Genomic DNA, 20,208 nt, shown 5'->3' on the forward strand with positions numbered 1-20,208 from the left:
GGTCATAGAGTAAAAGCAATGCAGGAGGCCTTTACGAAGTTTCTTCTACTTTTTAAACAACAAATACAGTTGGTAAAGTATATCATACCCTCCTCTCTTCACAATACAAAATAAGTTTTTTCTATTAAGTTCCACAAACTCTAGGTCTTTCCTTTATTCAAAATATCGTTTGTTTTTTTTTTGTTTTGTTTTTAAAGGATTTGTACTGTTTTGCAAATACACAGAAGGGACATTTAATTTGGTACATGAATTCAGCATTTACAATAAGAAAACATTTAGATACAAGTAAGTTTCATAGCACAATACAAACAATTTTGAAAGAAGCTATTAAAAGAAAGCAAAATCTCACAGATTCATCTAAGAGTTTCTCCCCACGTGCTGTTAAATATTCTAGGACTTCATTCCCTTCTCATACTAGCGTAATTCCATTGCTTTCAGATCCTCATCTGATTTACAGCAGGGTAAAATGAGAATCAAACTACAGGTCTTATATCAAAACTCAGTTATGCTTTAGGGGCTTACTAAAAAACAGAAAACATTCCTTGTTAGGCAAAAGGCTAAAAGAGTCTCCAGTCTAGTTTATTGCTTATGTCTCTCCCATCAGATGACAAACAAGACTGTAGTATGATTGTACTAGAATGTTCTGCAGTAAGGAGTATATAAATACTGATTTCACTTACCATTGGGCAACGCTTTCAGTGCCAACAGGGAATCATTAAGCTGGTTGACAATTTTAACAGTACTTTCCTGAATCTTTTCTATTTTTTTGCTCAATCCATTCAATTCAGATAAAAGGCCTGTTGGAAGAAATAACTGTGATTTTTCTGTGCACTTAAAAAAAAGACACAATCCTCATGAGTCTTACATACAGGGATAATAAACATTCACTATGTAAGCACATGGAACTTTTTTGTCCTTCTTTAACAAAAAATTCATTTTAAAAACAGAAATGTAAACTGAATGCGGTAAGCTCAGATAAGCTCCTGTGGGCACTGTGTCGTGCAAAGTTATCCTTTCTGGCAAATTCAAACCAGAAATATAGTCAGGACAGAGTTATAGATTAAAATTATTCAAAGATGGTGAACCCTTATGATTTCTATGATGTTCTTGACATTTTTCTTGAAATACAACAGGAGCCATTCAAGATAGTTTTTATTTTAATTATTTTTGAGATGTTTGTAGAATCCTCTCACTAAAAATAAAAGTATACAGAACAAAAAAACTGTGTATTCAGATCATCTGAATTACATAAGATGTATATATTTGTGTAAAACTTTTGATATCAAGAGCAAAGGTCATTTTATGGTTACAATTTATCTCTGTGAAGCACTCACATTCTGTCCAATTTTGTTCGAAACTTCCCTTAGGGTTGGACTCTGCTCCTAAACAAAGTACGTGTTCAAACTGTTTTGCACTTCCATGATGCAAACTCAAAAGCTTTGCTGATCTTTTTGGAGCGATAACAAACCAAAAGAATATTATAATTTATAGAGGGACTCTGATCCAAAAGGCACTTTTTACAGAAAGAAAAAATCCAGCTTGTTACTGTATCTCAGTTATATAGAAGGAACGGGAAAAAAATGATTATGATTTAAGTACATCACCCTACAGAACAGTGTAATCCATGATTTGTTAAATTAATCTGAATGAATGTATTTCTTCAAGAAATATGTTTGCCCTTCACCTGCTGTGCAATCCCTACTGCCTTCATTCACGGCATTCAGAAAAACAGACATCTAAAAACAGCATTACTTGGAGACAAAGTAGATACAGTAAAAATCAAATTTTTAATTGTTTACCAAGAAAAATTATATTCTTACCCAAAAATGTAGAATATATGAGTCCTGAATACAACATTAATTTCAATAGTACAAAAATATATATGCATATTTATACACAATACTGTGCTTTAGTTTAAGGTCATTTGAAAAAAAATGAATCTACCATAGGACAGGCTATGGAAAAGGAAAGAGAAGAGGTAAATGTGAACTCCAAAGAACTAACCGTTACTTTTTTTCTTCAGATTTTTAGCTTCATTCTGAACTTTGGAGCTAAGCTGCAGAGTGTCTTTACCAAGAAGACTGAGAGATTCATCTGGCTGAAAAAAGAAAAAAAAAACAGGAATTCATTGACAGAAGTTCAACTGAAGACACTGAAATGCCTATAGACATCTAATGTAAGTTATGAACATTCTCACCACTTCTATAATATCCTATTTATTACCTTGCTAAGAATAAATAAAAAAGTTGTAATGTTTTGCTCAAGAGCATGACATTGAAATAAAACCTGCCAAATTCCAGTCTGAACAGTGCTACTGATTTTCTGTTACCTTTTGGAACATTGCTAGTTTTAGCTCCAGTTCTAAGGCCAAATTCTCAGCACTAAGCCCTTTTAAGATATTTGAAAATTCCGGTCTTAAAGCGCTCTTTTAATCCATTTATCCATCTTGAAAATCTGGAAAAATGCTTAGGAGGACTCATGCTGTGTATATGACGGCATGTGATAAAATAATAAACAAACACATAATTCTGACTATTTTGATCACTATCACGTGAATGCAATATCATGTATTTGTCTCTCCAGCAATATTGTAATGACAAATGTAAAACATAGCCAATTCTTTCCTTGGGTTTACAATTTAAAAAAAAAAAAAAAGCAGAGATAAAAGGAGGGAAACATGTACAGTAACAGGTTAGGTAACTAACTGATCAGGTTTTTGTAATCTACTGTCATAATAACAACCTGATAATTTTGCAAGACAGGAGAATGGAAGATATGATATAAAATACATTTGGTTACTGAATGCTCTCAACTAAGCAAAACAGTTGTGGTTGTGAATACTTAGAAGTGGAAAAGGGACAAGTTGAATAGAAGACGCTAAATAACTCTAAAGGTAAAAGAGAGCACACCCAAGGACAGGGAGACAAGTCATACAGACATAACACACTTCTTCTGGGAAGTCCTTTAGTGGGAGATGTCCTGCCTATAGCAGAGGGGTCAGAAGTAGATAATCCTAAAGGTCCCTTCCAAACCAAATCATTTTATGATTCGACGAAATGCAAGTCAGATGACTGATGACAAAGACACACAGAATCATATCCAGTCCAGCTAAATGTGCATCACATGTCTAAAAAAAAAAAGTGGTAAAGAGGAAATCGAGAGAAACAGAATATGAAATCTGGTATCCTTACTGCCTTAGAGCACAGATTCAGGATACATTATATATCAGCAGGCAGGGCAGGCTGCCTCCATCAGGATGATCCAGATTCCAGCAAGTGAAAACACCTACAGAACAAATATTCCAAAATGAGAAAGACAAGGAAGTGAAGATACTAATATCAATACTTACTAAATCCAAAGGGCCATTCACAATCCTAGATGCATCATCTGCCAAACTCTCTGTCCTTTCAATCACATTTTTAACATTGGAGTGGGTATAGACTGCAGCTGTTGCATTCAAAGTCACATCTTTTACTTTTGAGAGGCCACTAAATAAAAAATTAACAGATAATACTATTTTTGTGAAACAAGCAATATAATCAAGCAATAAGTTCTATGTGCTGTTACACGTGCATATTACACCATGCACAACAATCTTCTAGAATTCATGATGCACTCTGAAAAAAAAAGATTTCATCTTTCCCAAGGGCTGCAAAAAGGGCTTTCAGTCCTATACTTTGAACTAAAAAAAATTCCAAATCACCAGAAAACTTGAAATATTAAATTTTTTTGTTGTTGATGATGGTTAGTTTTTCAATTTATATATCAGTTAGCCACAGATAACATTTTCCATAAAGAACGAACAAATCAGATCATGTAAACATAACAGAACATAAACATGTTCCTACTGGAGCTCAAAAGCAGCACAGAGAAATACAGAACCTCAGAGGAAATATGAGTATCTGAACACTATTCCATATCAAATTTTGTTTTATTTAATTTGTCTGGATACAATAAAACCAGCAGAGTTACTCAACATTACTCAAAGTAAAATTTTTTGTTCTCAAGCTTAAAATATGCATAAATTTTTCAAACTAATCAAATTTAAACTTGCTGATTTTATAATAAGACAAATGAGCAACAGTTCTAGAAGTATTCCTGTGACAGAGCATTTTCAATGAAATAAATGACTTGAAAACTCTAAGAGTGCATTTGGGATTGCAACCCACTCATTTCTGCAAGATGGTTTGAAAGCAACAATGATGAAGGCATAGCAAAAATAGCTTCTTGATGAGATTCAGAGATATATAGTCAAAGAAGCATTCATACACAGAACACAAGCTTTTCAAGTCATACCATGATACATTCACAGGGCACTTAATAACTCACCAGTTATTGTGCAAGTCAACCACATGAAATTCAAGACTAATCAACCCTCTCTATATCATTTAATAAAGAGACTCTACACAACATTAAAGGCAAAAAATAACTAAAAAAAAATAGAGAGTAAAAATGAATTACTTCTACTTAATGGATTAAGCTACTACTATTACTTATTTAAATTAAATGTAGGATTATAAATGAGGCTTCTCCCAGTTTTCAACTTTCTTGAGTTTCTTACCTCTCCAGTGCATCTGCAAGTCTTTGGAACTGAGCGGCATGATCCTCAGCTCTGTATACCAGGTCAAGCACTCCTCTCACAGACATCTGCATCACCAGCTCATCCACATGGTGTCTCAAGTTGGTATTCCACTGGAGTAGCTCATCCTGGTGGACCTCCAAGTTCTGCACGACAAAAGGGTTTTCTTTGTTCCTTCCCCACCAATAGCAAAATCCACTTGAAGTATCAAACAGGATGTTAAAACTTAAGAACTTACTGATGTAGAGTTCTTTACATCTTGGGAAAGAGCAGCAGCAACATTTACAAGGAATTTTCCTTCTTTAATAAGCATGGTTGAGACTTCTTTATTTTCCTTTATACTCAGCTTCTTTTCCTATAGCAAAAATCATTGTTTTTAATACTGACCTGTAAGTTAACTAGTGCATATATTAGATAATCCTTATTTCTGTTTTCCAACAACAATCTGGTTCCCTTTGAGTTTTCAAGACACTATATATTTTATATCTTAAGACACTTAAATGTGTACAGCTTTCTAAAAGGCTAAAATCAACTTATAAACAAAATTTCATATTTCATATTTAACAACACAGATCATCCAGTCTTACATTTAACTCTGCCAGGTTACTAGAAATAAGAGGAAACAAGCGATTTGTCTCATTGATGTCAGCAAGTGCATCATTCACCAGATCCTGGGCATCTTGCAGTTTGCTGTTGTGCTTTGATAAGAGCTGGCTTGCATCTTTTTTCAGCTCAGCAAGCTCCTTCTGGGGTTTAAGATAGTCTTTCTGAACGTGGAGCAACAAATTTTCTGCAGCTCTGGCAAAGAGAGGAAGTGAAAAATAAACACATGGTAAAGGAGAGACAAGCATGGGGATCATACAAAATAAATATGAATGCACTTTCTTACAGAAGTCCACAATTTTTCATACAATAGTATGCATACACACACCAGCCTACTTACCAATCTGAGCACACAGAACGATGACAATATAGGGGAGAAGGAAAGGAATACTATTAACAAGCTTTGCATGTGTTGATTTGAAAAGTGTAAATGCAAAATTAAAAAAAAATTCATCACTAAAATGCACCACTGAAATGCAATCTTTATACTTATCCCTTAAAATCAGTAAGATATAAAATCCCCCTCGCTCCTCTCAAATCAGTCAGTTGTAAATCACATTCCTTGGTCTATCTGGGAATATTTGCAAATCCATTTGAAAGTTTTCTAATACAGAAGAAAATCATCTCAAAATGACACTGAAAGTCTATTCCTCTGTCTCTCTTTTGCACACATACGCTGCACACAGCAACTCCTATAAATGACACTTTCACATAAATATTTGCCCCTTTAGCCTGACTTCAAGCCATACTGATAGAATCATGGAGCCCTTAAAGCTAGAAGGAACCTCTGAAAGCCACCTAGTCCAACTCCCCTGCAATGAACAGGGACACCACAGCTACATCAAGTTGCCCATGGCCTGATCCAGCCTCGCCTTGAAAGTCTCCAGGGACAGGGCATCCACTACATTTGTGGGCAACATTTTCCAGGGCCTCACCAGTGTCTCTGTAATTATGTCTAACCTAAATCTACCTTCTTCGAGCTTGAAACTATTTCCCCTGTTCTGTCACCACAGACCCTGCTAAAGAGTCTGTCCTTTCCTGCAGCTCCCCTTTAGATACTGAAAGTATAATATCATCTCAACCTTCTCTTCTTCAGGCTGAACAACCTCTGCTCTCTCAGCCCGTCCTCATAGGAGAGATGTTCCATTCCAAGTTTTCGCATCCCTTCTCTGGGCATTCTCCAACAGGTCTATGTCTTCCAAGGTCTGCAACTGGTCTATGATCCTCATCCAAAGCAGTATACATATATTACAATGTTACATTCCATTTTTCCCACTGAATAGCAGATGTGCATTCGCATGCATTTCTTGAAACAAACAGTTCCAAGTCCTTAAGCTCAAAAGTCACTGAAGACTTGAAATAGTTACAAGAACAAAAGTATTTTACAAGGCAGTAATGGCCTCTATTTCATTATGCAATAAAAGGATTGTATTTGAAATGGATTACACAGCAAAATGTGAGGAGATTTCCTGGAGATTTCACTTAGAGTGTTGCTCAACAATATGTCACCACAAGATCACTACACTATAAGCCATGTGGTAACTTCTGCATCCTGAAAAATGCACTGTCAAGCTGTTTATTTAAATCAGTTTTGAATTTACAGCTGCACTGCATGATAAATTCTGCAGAGCAACTATCTAATAAATCTTATTAACTCTCTCCTTCAATCTGCTTACAGAACTTTCAGGAATTTTGGCAGTCTGTAATTGAAAAACTTAATTTACAAATGCCTTGTGTAACAGCTCAGGCTAATGCTGAAAGTCAGAACCTTTTCTTAGTATGCAAGAGAACACTGGGATGTTTTTATAAGTGCAAAAATGTTATCTGAAGTTCCTAATATAAGAATAAATAGTACACTTCTAGTCCATTTTCATGTCCACTTAGCTTCTGTGCAGTTTAATACCTGGTACAAGGAAAAGGACAGGAGTCTAGCAAACAAAATCAGATATTCCACCAGAATAAACATTCTGTTCTACTCCTAATTTAAAGGATTTAATAAAGAAAAGTTAAACTATCAGAAATACTCTTGGGCTAATTTTTTATCTCCTGAAGCCATTACTTATAACAGACACTTCTGTGCATCCTATCCCAGAGAACTTGCTTTAGCAGGGGATTGGATGGTCTCCAGAGGTCCCTCTTAACCCTATGATTCCGTGATTCTTACAGCTGTCAGTGGGAGTGAGCCTAGGGCAATACTTCATATTTTTGAAGGTGGAAAGAAAATGTTGCTGACTGTTGGAATAGTTGTTGTTTTAAATTGGCAAATCTGGCAAAATGACATAAATAATGAATTCAAAAGCTATTTCAAAATAACCCTTAAATGCAGGCAAATTGAGACAATGAAAATGAACTCTAAGCAGTGACTCAGGCATTGAATAAAACGCCCTGGTTTCATATTCAAATCTAGTTGATACATTGACAATATTTTACCACATCCTTCAGTAGATCTTAGGCTTGCAACTCTCTGAGACTGTTTTACTATGTTTCCAATCCACAAGAGGATGTGTATTTGGGCCAAATCTGAATGAAATCAGTGAGTCTTTCCACTTACTGTAATGCATCATTGTATCACGTCCAAACAAACAGGGATTTGACTTTAGTGGTTTCATGTGCGATGCCTATATATATTCAAATAACGGAACTCCAAATGCAGAGTTTTAATAGCCCCATCTGAACTAGTTACCATACCACAATCTATTACTACAGAGCAAGGATTCTCCAGATCTCTCTCCAAAAAGCAACACTGCATAGTACAGACATAGGTGAATCAAAGTTCCCAATAGAATAGGCTTACTTTAGAACACTGGTAGCATTATAGTGCCTTTGAACAAAATCTTTCTTGCGCAGTTCATTCAGTAGGGTTGAAATATCATCCTGTAGGCTCTGAGATGTAACATTTGACAGTGGGAGGTCCAGGCCCAGTGTTTCATTTAGTGACATTGCAACTTCAGCAAGTACTAAATAGAAGAGTAAAAGATTTAGTCATACCACTGATAAAGGAATACGTGAACCTCCTGGAGAAATTGCAGCACTTCTGTGTTCTGTGTAAACAGTTCTTTAAAAGCTACAAAGGAAACACCCTTGTAAATTCTGCAAAGAAGTGGAAATATCTTAAAAGCAGGATACCTTTGATGGCTGTATGTACTGTGTCAATAAATCCGCTCAGTTCTTTACTTTTACTCCTGGTTTCCTGAGTCATTGTGTTAAGTTGCCAAGCTTTTCTCAAAATTCTAGATGACTAGAATAAAATCAGAGATACGCTTTACAATTTTGTTAAAACATTGATTAATTAATGATAATTGCTCATCTTTTGACATTTTTTTCCGATAGTGAAAATACTTTGTGAGAAGAGACTACTTTCTTAACGAGGCAGATCTAGCTGCTTCAGAAATATGATGCTTTCATGCTGCAACATTGTTATTTTGAAAGTTCCTGAGTTCTTATTTAAATTAAATGTGGCAGGATTATAAATGAGGCTTCTCCCAGTTTCAACTTTCTTGAGTTTCTTACTCAAGAAAGTGAAGAACTCATTTATCAATTATTTTCATAATTAATAAAACCATAATTACCAAAGCTATTACTTTTGTATAGTAAACACCACATACTTGTAAATATCAATTCCTGTAACTTAATATAATTCCTCTTGGCAATAACAAGGCTTCTCAGGCAAGCATCTAGTTCAATTAGTTGCATATGTTCAACAAACGATAGGTACACATGAACAGCGAATGAAATGTAATGGCCAAATGGCTACTGAAAACTCCATTTACAAATTTTCTGGTGTTAAAGCTGAATAAAGAAGATAAACGTTGGATTTTTCAACAGTTACAATTCTGCTGAAAATATTTTAAATATATTGATGTAAATATAAGACTTCTTGATGAGTATTCAACAGTGACTATTTTAAATAAGCTCCACTTGTTAGAACCAGTGAGAAGAAAAGCTCTTCAGTTTTAGGGCCTTAAACAATCATATTAGAAAAAGCTTCAGAACTTCAGCAGAAACCATGTAAATCTCCCATACAGTATCATAAAATGTTGTAGCTTGCTGAATAATTCCACAAACTTATTAACCACTCTCCCCAGAAATACTACAGGACAGAACTCTTTCACTGAAGTCCATAGATTTAAAGTAACTTCTAAGCAATACTCCAGCATGTATGTTCAACACTATGAAGCCTCAAAAGACTTCTCCACAAATGCTAGGAATTAAGAAGGCAGCACCTACCTCTTCAGGCAACTGATCAACATCTCTTGACAAACTCAGAAGACCTTCTTCTGCCGTAGCTAACGAGTATGTTGGATCCTCTCTAGGAGCTATAAAGCCCTGTAAGAAGCAACACACTAATGCAGAGTCCATTGTGTGTCCAGAATTTTTATGGGGAAGAAATAACTATGCAAACTATTTAGACCATTTAAATTTTCGAAATTATGTTTTTTTAAGGATAACAGAATAGTTACATACATATAGCTGATGAAAAATAAGTGATCGTTTCTAGATACAGAAGGAAATAAATCTCCAAATCTAAAAGGGTAATAAAAGGGAATCAAAGTTCAGCTTTCGCGATTCTCAATTTCTCCACAGTCTGAGCTTTCCAAACAATCTACTTTCAGAAATTCAAAGGTCCATCAAATTAAATGTTTCCAACCAATTCCACATCTACAATTTCAGCAGCTGGTCACATCAAAATAGCTGTATCTAGTGAATATATTACGGATGGCCCTGGAGCTATGTTTCAGTGTCAAATCCAGCGTGTGGCACTCAGGAGTTCATGATCATGGCACTCAGATAACACAATCAACCCTGCCATGAGGAACCTTTACGCTGTATTTGGCTTCAAGGCCAGCTCAAAACTTCTGTGTATGGCAATAAATAGGCCATTGTATCTAACTGATACATTCAAGGCCTGCAATAGAATACCACTTCTCTACAAATGCAAAACAACATAAGGGATTCTTAACAGGAGGGCAAAGTCTGGGTAAAAGTTGGTTTACAGTGGAAGAGACTGTCCTTCAGCAAAGACCTATAATTCAGGTAAATAAACACAGGGATTTTACAGATTTTATTTTTGTACAAGAAAAGAGGGAAGAAAGTCTTTCATTACCACAAAACTTAGGAATGTCTACTTACAAACAGAAGAGCTATGAGACTTCCAACTTAGCCTCAAGATTAAGTTGTTCAAAGAGCACTGTGCCTTCACATAAAAAGAGCGGACATCATAGTCACAAGAGCTTTGTACCATTGTTAGATCCCTTAAATATCAAATGTCCAAGTGAGTGACAGCTGGTTTAGATTAGATTTTGACATAAAAAGATAGGTATTAAAGGAGAAACTTACACTGCCTTCATTTGTACAAAGGATTTGGCTTTATAATTAAATAGGTATTATGTATTGAATAATGCCTATGCTCCCTGAAGACAATGCTCCTACACAAACACAAAACAATTACAAAAAGCAAGTCATTTGTATCCTTAAAGCATTAGAATCATTTGGTATGTTTATGCTTTCATGGCATAAAGGAAGGGAAGTAAAACTGAAGCTTCATAACAAAAATATTAGTCACTAAATCTAAAGGAGAAGACTACCTCTGCTGAAGCATAAACATGTAATATAACCCAGTTTTCCTTCAGATATTGTAATTATTAAATTTGTGAGCAATTGGATTGGAATTCAGTCTGCCTCACATTTTAATAGGTGAAATTTTAATTCAAACATTCAATAATAATACTACTGACTGAAAAATATATTCACACATTTGTTTAAATGTCAGTACAACAAAAGAAACAATGGCAATTAAAGGGCTTAAGACTAATTTCTATAATGTTCTTAATCTGGTGTCATTTACAGATATGCACATGAATTTCAGGAGGACCTTATTTAAACTACTGTGAGTGGCTGCAAGCTTCCCTTTAAGGGTGTGACTAAATATTTCTACTACTTGTATGTTTGTATTACCTTTAAATGTTTTGTTGCATTCTCCAGCTCTGATAGTATCCCAGAGGGCACGAGGACAATACCAGTAATGTTCAGTGAAAGTATGTCTTTACTGAGACCGTCCAAGTTGTTTAGCAAAACTCCTGTGCAGTTGTCATCACAAGCTAGACAAACCATTTCAAAAAGGAAAAGTAACATAAGCATTTTTTAAGAAAGTAACCAAATACTGCTATGCGTTGTTGCTGTTTTGGTTTGGGTCTTTTTTGCTTGTTTGGGTTTTTTTACATATTTACACAGCACGTGCCCTTACTTTCCATGTTAATACTGATAGAACACAATTTTGAAAATGCAGGCTTATATTCTTGCCTTTCCATGCCCACCCCAGAAGTGGACCAATTCTAAACATGCTGTCTTTAGGTTAGAACGCATTCAAGCTGTATTGATCTTGTTGTCTACTGAGCTTCTCGTTATACTATGCACATATTTCACCTATTTAGTTGTATTGCTGTAAAGCCAGGGCAATGCCACTAACAGCTACCAGACAGGTTATGAAGATACCACAATGGAAATAGATTCCTTGTGGATACATTTATTCCCCATTTTCTTATATAAAGCAAAATATGAGTCTATATTCCTAGTTCATTGTAAAAGCAGTTACTGTACTGAGTAGGTCTTTCTGCTATCAACTCTCTCACAAGGAACTGCATGACTAATGATTGATAGAGCATGCCTGTACACATGACTCCTTAAGTATAATTAGAACAATATCACAGGCAAAAAATAATTGACGTAGGATTTCCATGTTTTCAAATAAATAAAAGTATGCTACAAACAGCAAATAAGTATTAAAGTTATCTTTTCTTAAATATGCTTCTAGCGAGCGTTGGCCAATTTAAGGATTAACTGCTGGTCTAATATTACATTTTGTACTGCAGTTTCCTCTTTGTTCATAGAAACACAGAATAGTTGAGCTTAGATAGGATCCCACTGGATATAGATTAGTTCAAGCCTTTTATAGAGAGAATAGACTAATCAATAGAAAAACACTCATGGAATAAACCAAAGCCCAGAAGTAAATGATTTCAAAGTCACCTACAAACACACTCTTCTTCCAGAAGAAGATGTCTTGGTTCACACTCCTCACAGAGCTGTCCTGTCACTCCCTGCTTACAGAGGCACTTGCCAGTCGCACGATCACAATTAAGATGAACAGAACCACTTGGATTGCATCGACACAGGTGGCAGCTGCCTCCAGGAAGCTGAGGGTCACCATAGTAGCCAAGGGAGCACCTAGAATGGGAGGAATGAGACAATAAACATCAGGGGATATTCATCATAAAACCAGATATCATGTTTATCTTTGTGAATCACTGATGGTGAGTTTTGATTAACAATTTCTTTACAGTAGCTAACAAGTCACAAAGTTCTTCCAATTCTTCCACATGTAATTATAATAACCTATTCCAAGAAAAGGTATGGTTATTTTATTCAAAACTGTCCTTTGAGGCAGTTTTGGAATGTCCTTTGGAATTTGGGGGAAAAAATTGAGACATTGTGTACAACTCACTTTTCGCAGTACTGTCCTTCATAACCTGGGAGACAAGCATCACAGTGGTAATCGCGGACGCCTTTCAGGATACAAGTAGGACTAAAACTGAAGGATGGAAAAACAAATATCTGCTAGCACAGAAATGGAAAACCATGCAATGACAGAGAATCTCATTCAGCCACAGATTGAGCATCCTCTAGCAAAGGGCTAGAATGTGTATTTTGTTTCTCATGAAGATTGCTTTCCCCCAGTGCAACTCCTTTATTGTATATCATGCTAAAGCATCTTACAACTTTCAACTTGAAAGATACGACTCTTTAAACAAATTGAAAGAGATATATTTTGGGTCATCTAATACTTGTGACTTCTCACTTCCCCCTCTCCAGAGCAGTTGAGGAATTAAGCTTTTTGTGTGCCAGAATGGGAGCTGTCAGCCACCTCCTACTCCAGCACGATAGTTTTGGCGTCCATCATTCACTTTCAAACACATCCTCTGTGTCTGAGCCATTTCCTAGCTCTGCTTTGTCCTGTGCATGTAAGTACACTGGGAATCTAGAAGGTTGAAGGTTTTCTCTATTAATACAGCCCTCTGCAAAACATACACCAAAGAAATCAGCATATGTTTATAACCATTGTTTTTTATCCATTTTACAGATGAGGAAAGTAATGCGAGGGAAATGCATGATACAATATTTATCTAAATGATAACTGAACATGAAGAGTAGTCCCGCTCATGCTCTGACTCAATTATCCAAAAGCAACAGCACTTTTCGAACTTCTAGACAAAAAGTAGCCTGCAAAACATTTTGATTTTAAAAATAACTGTTTGTCTACAAACACAAAAATTTCAAACAAAGGAATACTTGTTTTTATCCTACTATTCATCCCATTAGAAGCTCCTGAACTGGCTGGAAATGGCCTGAAATACTGAAGCACTCTCTTTAGAAGGAAAAAGAGACCTACATTTGAAACTGAAATACATCAGTGAAACTTACTACGTTATTTATAAAATCTGAGGCAAAAAAGAATTGCATTAACTTTTTCTTTTAGATCCTCACAAAGTTATCACAAGATGGAAACTCTGAATTTAAGCTGTATTTGCTAAAATAAGTAGCTTTCAGAAAATAAAGTTTAAGGACATACAAAATAACTATATTCTATTGTCACAAAGTGTGGGGCATAGAAGGTAGGACACACAACACAAGGCATCTGAAAGGCTAAAAACTACATTGGATTTAATAAATTTTGGTTACCTAACAGGGTTGGCTCTGGGACAAGCACAAAGAGAGCAGTCGTTGACAGATCCAATTACTTTTCCATAGTAGCCTGGAGCACAAGCACTGCAGTAATCGCCAACTGTGTTATCTCTGCAGTTCTGGTACGCAAAAAGGAATTCAGACAGTTTAAAACAACAACAAACAAGAAGAATTTTATCTTCTCCCCAGTCCATAAATGCATCAAGTCTTTAACAATCGCATCTAAATGTCATCACCACCACCACTCAGCATTCTCTGGATAGAGGGATGTTTTATGCAAAAATAAGCAAAATGCCAGCATATTTTCCATTCCATCAGGCAGGCTGACTTAATATCTGTTCTGAATTTCCACTAAGATTTGTATATTTCTACTTCCACAAATCCAATTTAGATCAGAAAATCACAGTACAAAATAAAAAAAAAAAGTCCTAAAAATATCTTATGGAAAAATTAAACAGGCTGGCAAAAAGACAAATTTTAGTGTTCCAATAAATACGTTTGACAGCTATAAACCAATAAACAATCACAGTTAAGATTCAGAGACACTGTATTTAATTTGCAAAGAGTACTCATCAATAGCCAGTGCTATTAATATTAAAACATTAAATCAGCATTACAAACACAATTAAGCTAATTCTGTCCATGATTTTTTTTCTTCTTTTCTATCATTCTTATTTTTGTGAGAGTGGAGATCTTAGAGGTTAACAGACTATAGTAAGTAGTAACAATACAGCTTTCTATTGCATGGGAACAGAAGTCAGAGGCAAAAATCATTTCTTTTGCCTACACAACTCAGATGGAAATCTTTAAGTAGTAAACTTAATACGTGGGTGAGTTGCTACCCCTGCAATGAGAGAACGAGAGAATGAAGGACTGTTATTCTTCAGTATGAAAGACCTGCGTGGACTGGCCTCATAGTAATGAGAACCATCGCTCTTATTCATGAGATTCAAACTTTAGGTGAAATAATGGCTTACAAAGAGCCTGAAAGAGTGAGGAAACTCATTAAATTCAAAAATGAGTTCTTCAGAAGCTGACTTCAAAATACTCAACTCACCACTGGACAAATAAAGCAACTAAAAAACCATTAGGAAAGAATACCTGGTCATTGATTCATACCAGATAAGAGACTTATGTCTTTTTTGGATAGCTGAGAATTTGCTTTAGACAGAGCTGTGAGCTCACTAGACAAGAAGAGGCTATGTGCTATTCCTGTGTGACCCCCCCTTCATCATTTTTAGGACAAAATGATGGAAATGAAAAAGTTAACCCAGATGAAGCATAACCTTAGAGTACTTTACTCTCAGTATCCCAAAAAGAGCCTCTCTAAGAAGTTCAGAGCATATTTGCTTCAAGAGAGACAAAGAATTTAACTTCGACCTAGTCTGTAGTGTGGAATGTCTTAGTACTTCCTTTACTTCTCCTATTTTGTGTGATTAAGCAGACCTTGACCAGACCAAGGAATAGATCAAAAAGTAATACAGTAAAGTAGATAAACTAAATTTATATACACAAGTTATTTTTTAAAATATAATTAAATCTAAAATTATTAACAATTTTGAAGCTAGTGACCAAAAACTTGATAATTATACTGAATAGACTCTATGGGAAATAGTACGCAGATTTAGAGATGTAGACAGGGAAAATTAAACTTTTCCAAACAGTATAGCCACATACTATTCCCAGAAACTCCTTTCATAGATTACCATCATTGCATGTTCAGGTGAAACCAATGCAAAAAAAGCATAAATTGTACATACCAAACACTTTCCAGTTTCAGGATCGCAGGTTTCGCTGTGATTATTACACTGACATGGCACACAAGGTGCTATAATACTATGAGTCTCTCTTACACTGAATTCCTTAGGTTTCTCCCTGTAGTATCCTGGAGCACAGCTCTATTCATAAACAGAATAAAGTTTAAAAAAAAAAAAAAAAATAGAAAGATTATGGCTGTCAAAAGTTATGAACAATTCTGAAAGTCATTTGTCTAACTTCATTATTATCTGGTACAGAAAGGATTCAAGGATTTAGTACCTGGCATGAGAATCCAGCATAGCCAGTAGGACATCTACATTGCTCTATAAGATGAGCTCTAGATCTGCCTAGATGCATCTCTTCAAACTTCACTGCAATTTCCATTGAGATATTTGCAATTCTGTAAGATAAGTATAGAAGACAGCATGAAGATCTAGAGAAGGCCTAGCACCAAAACTAAGATACAAATATTTTTATGTTTCAAAGAGCTACCATATATACTCTCCCATGATCCTCTTTTCCACATGGAAGATATCAATGCACATGGCAGGGAGGTTGGAATTAGGTGATCCTCAAAGTCCTTTCCAACCAAAACTATTCTATAATTCAGTGAGTATGAAACATCTCAACAAAACCTTAAGATTTTCTTTAATGAACGTATGAGATTTAGACATACAACAAAAATATCAGAAGTTCTTCAAGGTAATATACATTGATTCTCATTGGTCTGTAAAAACTAACAAATCCACCACGCAAAAGTGTGCACTTTGGCCTCAGAAACTCTAAAGAGAAATACAACAGCTCTGCTCCGTGGATGTTCTTAAAGAGCTATCAATAACATATTTTACAGCCTGTGAATCTAATAATCCCATATCTGGTGGTGGCACCACTCTATTGACATAAAGATGCAAGAATATAGGGTTTTTGTTGGATACATCTCTGTTTGTATTGTTGTTTCTAAACTAGTCAATGCAGTGATCATATAACATCTCCTTCCTTTCATTAGTAACCCAGTTTTGTTCAAGATGGTAGTAAAATGTTATTGTTCTAAGGCTAATATTTCACTACCACAGCCTATAGTATGCAAAACTACAGGAAAGCATCAGATTTGTACAGACACAAGAACTCAAGAGGATCTGTGTTTCTATTCTTCTATGGAAAATGAAAAACAAAAAATTCCTTACCCATAAAAATAACTTGTTAAAGAAATAACATAAAAAACATCTAACTATATTGCCCATCAAGAAGAGCAAAGTATCAACCTGTAAAGCCTTGTGCTTCTTTATGGGCTTTTCTATCAAAATAAGCAGCAGATATTTTTAAAGGCAATACATGTTTTCTTACCAAAGAGGAATTTAAGTCAGAAATGGGAAATTAGAGATTTCTCTAATTTGAGTAAAATATTTATTGTATAGTTCAGCTGGAACTATTTCCAAGCTAAATTACATGAAATACAATAAAATAAGTAAACGCTTACTGCTTTACCTGCTTTGCTGTAATCCTTGGCCATAGGCTGCCTTGATAAGGATGTATTCAATATTGCTTAGCACAGACATGAAGTCAGAACGTGAGACAGGCTGGTCAGACACAGAATTAAAATACTTCCAAGAATCCTAGGGGAAAACAGCACACATCAAAATCATCAATGTTTAAAGCTCATATGCCTAAGCTTCTATAGGACAGCAACTGTGCCACTTCTTTTTTTTTTTTTTTTTTTTTTACTCAACACTCTTCTTGTGAGCAGTTTGAACACAGACATTTTCTAGTTATGTCCCGTGTCCTATCACAACTAGCGCTCATCTCAGTCCCTTGCAGCAGAGCCTTAGGGAACAAATAAGGTCACTGTTTTGAAATTGGAGTTTCTCTTTGAAAATCTTCCTACAGCAACAGTTTCAGTACTTCCAAAAGAGAAAATATTCAACTTTATCTGCTTCTAAAACACAATTTTTCCAAATATTTTTACATGCAATGTAATCCAGTTTATTTGAGATAAGCTATGCATTTCTCAATGTATTTTCTTAAATATGTAGGACTTCTCTGCAAGAGCTCACATGAGATACGCGTCTACATTTCAACACCAAAGTTTTAGCTTACCTCCTTCATTTCCACTTCTTTCTCACTTCTTATTCCATTTTCTGGAGAAGGGCTGTCTACATAGATGACCAATTTGCTGGTATGACCACCTTTCATTAGAATCTGTGGCTCAAAATTTGAGGTTCCAAAGCCATCCAAAGCATAAAAAGCAACACTATATCTCAGTTTGCCTCCGTATGCCATGAGCTGTTTGGATATAAAATTGTTACTTCTATTTATCCCAAGGTTATAGCTACTAGTTTTAATGTCATCAGAAGATTTGGAAAGTGACAGTTCTTTGATGAATTGGCAATAAAACATGAAAATTGACTTCAACTCAGCAGTTTTTACACCAAGGTTAAACATTTATTTCTAAAAAGCAAGCAGTTTCTTCTTTTAGGACCTTTCAAGGGATATACATTCAATTTTCATTTAATTCCTATGCAGTAGAGATTCCATTATCTATATACTGAATCTAGTGTCAAAGTTGAAAGCCCTTTCGAGTTTCTAAACTAAAATTGAATATATCACGCCTTTCTCCCATATATAATTTCTGGAAAGTAATACCATAAATAAATATGGGTGTTACCCATTTACAGAATCACGAAAAAATCTCATTAGAAGAGGGTAATGTAACCATTCATAGCAAGCACAAACTATATAAGTTCATTTATACAATTATATTAATTTATATGATTTTATTACCTTCTTGAATTAAATAACACGTACAAATGTTGTGTATAAAGTGACCATTATACAAAGGAGTGACATTAATAGACTAAAGAAACTATCCAGACATCATTCTAATTATTTAATGGTCTCACCTGGTCTCCTTGAAACTGCTCTGGTAACCTCCAGTAAAATGTTTCTGTATTTAAGTACTTTCTGACAATGGCAGCATCCAGTAAAACATCAGGAAATTGTGAAAATACTCCTTCCACTGTTCCAGTCAGGTTACTTTGAGCTACTACATGCAGAACAGACTGGTCTGGAGTTAAGGTTATCTACAATACAAAGAGCAATGGATTAATTTAACAAAAATATTTTATTGTGATGTAATATACATATATATACACAATAGTCTTAGTTTCCTTTAGATAAGCAAAAATTCAATTTAAAGTTACAAGAGCTCAAGCCAAAATTGGGGAATATTTTTTAACAAATTTTTTTCAAAATGTGTGGAGTCAAATACAAGTTTTTCAGAAATAAGACTTTACTTTTTTTTGTTGGTTTACTGTAAGTCATTGCTATAACTTTATTGCAGTTCACCTGATTCATGAAACGTATGCAGCCTTTTGGTCCTTTTGGTACATCACAGTGGTATTAATAAGCATAACACCAAACTGTATGCACACATTTATGTCACTCTACTTACAGGAATTCTCACATGATCTTCTACTTCCAAACAAGATGTGGACATCCCAAAACAGAAACATGGAATACAACCTAGTGTGTTGTTAGCAGACAGAGCAAAAGTTCCAGGTTTACACTCACTGCACTGTAGCCCAAACACATTTTCCTAGAGGAAAGAGAAAAAAGCACAGCAGTACACTCATGTTACTTCACTAGCAATATATTTAATTTCAATTACACAGCGATGCTTTTTTAAAAACACGGAACAGTAAACAAGTTTCATGTATTCAAATTCCTAAATAAAATTAGCAACTATGTTTCTCCATTAAAGGCAGAAAACCCTCTTTCCTCTACCTTCACCATAAAAACCCTTGAAGACAAAGAAGATGCTCAATATGAATAGAAATCAAAGGACTTCGGTTCTCCATTGTTAAGTCCAGCTTGCAGAAAAGCTAGAAAAAATAGCGTTGATCCCATTATTAATCAGAACATTGGAGAGAGGCCTATGAGAGTATATATTTGTTGCATTGAAATAAGTTTTCTACTACTACACTTCTTAATAACAGTCCCACCTAAAAAAAAAAAAAAAAAAATACTATTAAATTTCTGTCCTTAATGTTTCCTGTTTTTAATAAAGGAATGCCCATTCAAGCTTCAGTACTAGCAAGGTATCTGAAAAGTATTGTTTGTATTGCTTATATTGTTTATAATATAGTAAACACAAATTTGAACTTGTAACATAATCAGATTAAGAAAAACGTTGAGATAATCTATTTTGTATTTATTGGTTTCTTCCTATCATTATAAATTGGATTTTCAGAAGATAAAATTGTATTATTTGAATTAATATACTGTTCCCAAACTTAATAAAATCATGTGTGTATGAGCAGAAAAAAATTCTCTATACTTTTTTTTTTCCCATTATTAGAATACAATAGCTTTTCCATTGGAGTTTTCTAACATTTAATTAGCTTTCAAAAATATTTTCACATGTAGAAAGGAAAGAGCTGTAGATACACTATCTCTGCAGAGGACAAAATAATTATCTGTCAAAACTGCATGTAAGGAATTTGTACCTTTTTAATTAAGAAAGAAACAACCTC

The 20,208-nt window shown here is 34.9% G+C and overlaps 1 protein-coding gene across 3 annotated transcripts in view; it reads right to left on the bottom strand.

The window, feature by feature from the left end:
- The window catches only part of LAMA1 (laminin subunit alpha 1), a 101,121-nt gene that overhangs the window by 23,103 nt on the left and 57,810 nt on the right, over positions 1 to 20,208 (bottom strand). For all 3 annotated transcript variants that reach the window (XM_048938524.1, XM_048938525.1, XM_048938526.1), the window contains exons 24-42: positions 19,128 to 19,271; positions 18,577 to 18,756; positions 17,774 to 17,959; positions 17,165 to 17,292; positions 15,959 to 16,079; positions 15,682 to 15,819; positions 13,919 to 14,040; positions 12,684 to 12,770; positions 12,213 to 12,406; positions 11,138 to 11,280; positions 9,410 to 9,508; positions 8,309 to 8,420; positions 7,977 to 8,139; positions 5,167 to 5,377; positions 4,818 to 4,934; positions 4,562 to 4,725; positions 3,350 to 3,488; positions 2,005 to 2,098; positions 681 to 797 (exon numbers count right to left, since the gene is read on the bottom strand). In XM_048938524.1, the coding sequence (XP_048794481.1) occupies positions 681 to 797; positions 2,005 to 2,098; positions 3,350 to 3,488; positions 4,562 to 4,725; positions 4,818 to 4,934; positions 5,167 to 5,377; positions 7,977 to 8,139; positions 8,309 to 8,420; positions 9,410 to 9,508; positions 11,138 to 11,280; positions 12,213 to 12,406; positions 12,684 to 12,770; positions 13,919 to 14,040; positions 15,682 to 15,819; positions 15,959 to 16,079; positions 17,165 to 17,292; positions 17,774 to 17,959; positions 18,577 to 18,756; positions 19,128 to 19,271 (2,659 nt within the window). The remainder of the gene's footprint in view (positions 1 to 680; positions 798 to 2,004; positions 2,099 to 3,349; positions 3,489 to 4,561; positions 4,726 to 4,817; positions 4,935 to 5,166; positions 5,378 to 7,976; positions 8,140 to 8,308; positions 8,421 to 9,409; positions 9,509 to 11,137; positions 11,281 to 12,212; positions 12,407 to 12,683; positions 12,771 to 13,918; positions 14,041 to 15,681; positions 15,820 to 15,958; positions 16,080 to 17,164; positions 17,293 to 17,773; positions 17,960 to 18,576; positions 18,757 to 19,127; positions 19,272 to 20,208) is intronic.

The sequence above is a fragment of the Lagopus muta genome, chromosome 3 (assembly GCF_023343835.1).
Source record: "Lagopus muta isolate bLagMut1 chromosome 3, bLagMut1 primary, whole genome shotgun sequence".
In the NCBI taxonomy this organism is placed as follows: domain Eukaryota; kingdom Metazoa; phylum Chordata; class Aves; order Galliformes; family Phasianidae; genus Lagopus; species Lagopus muta.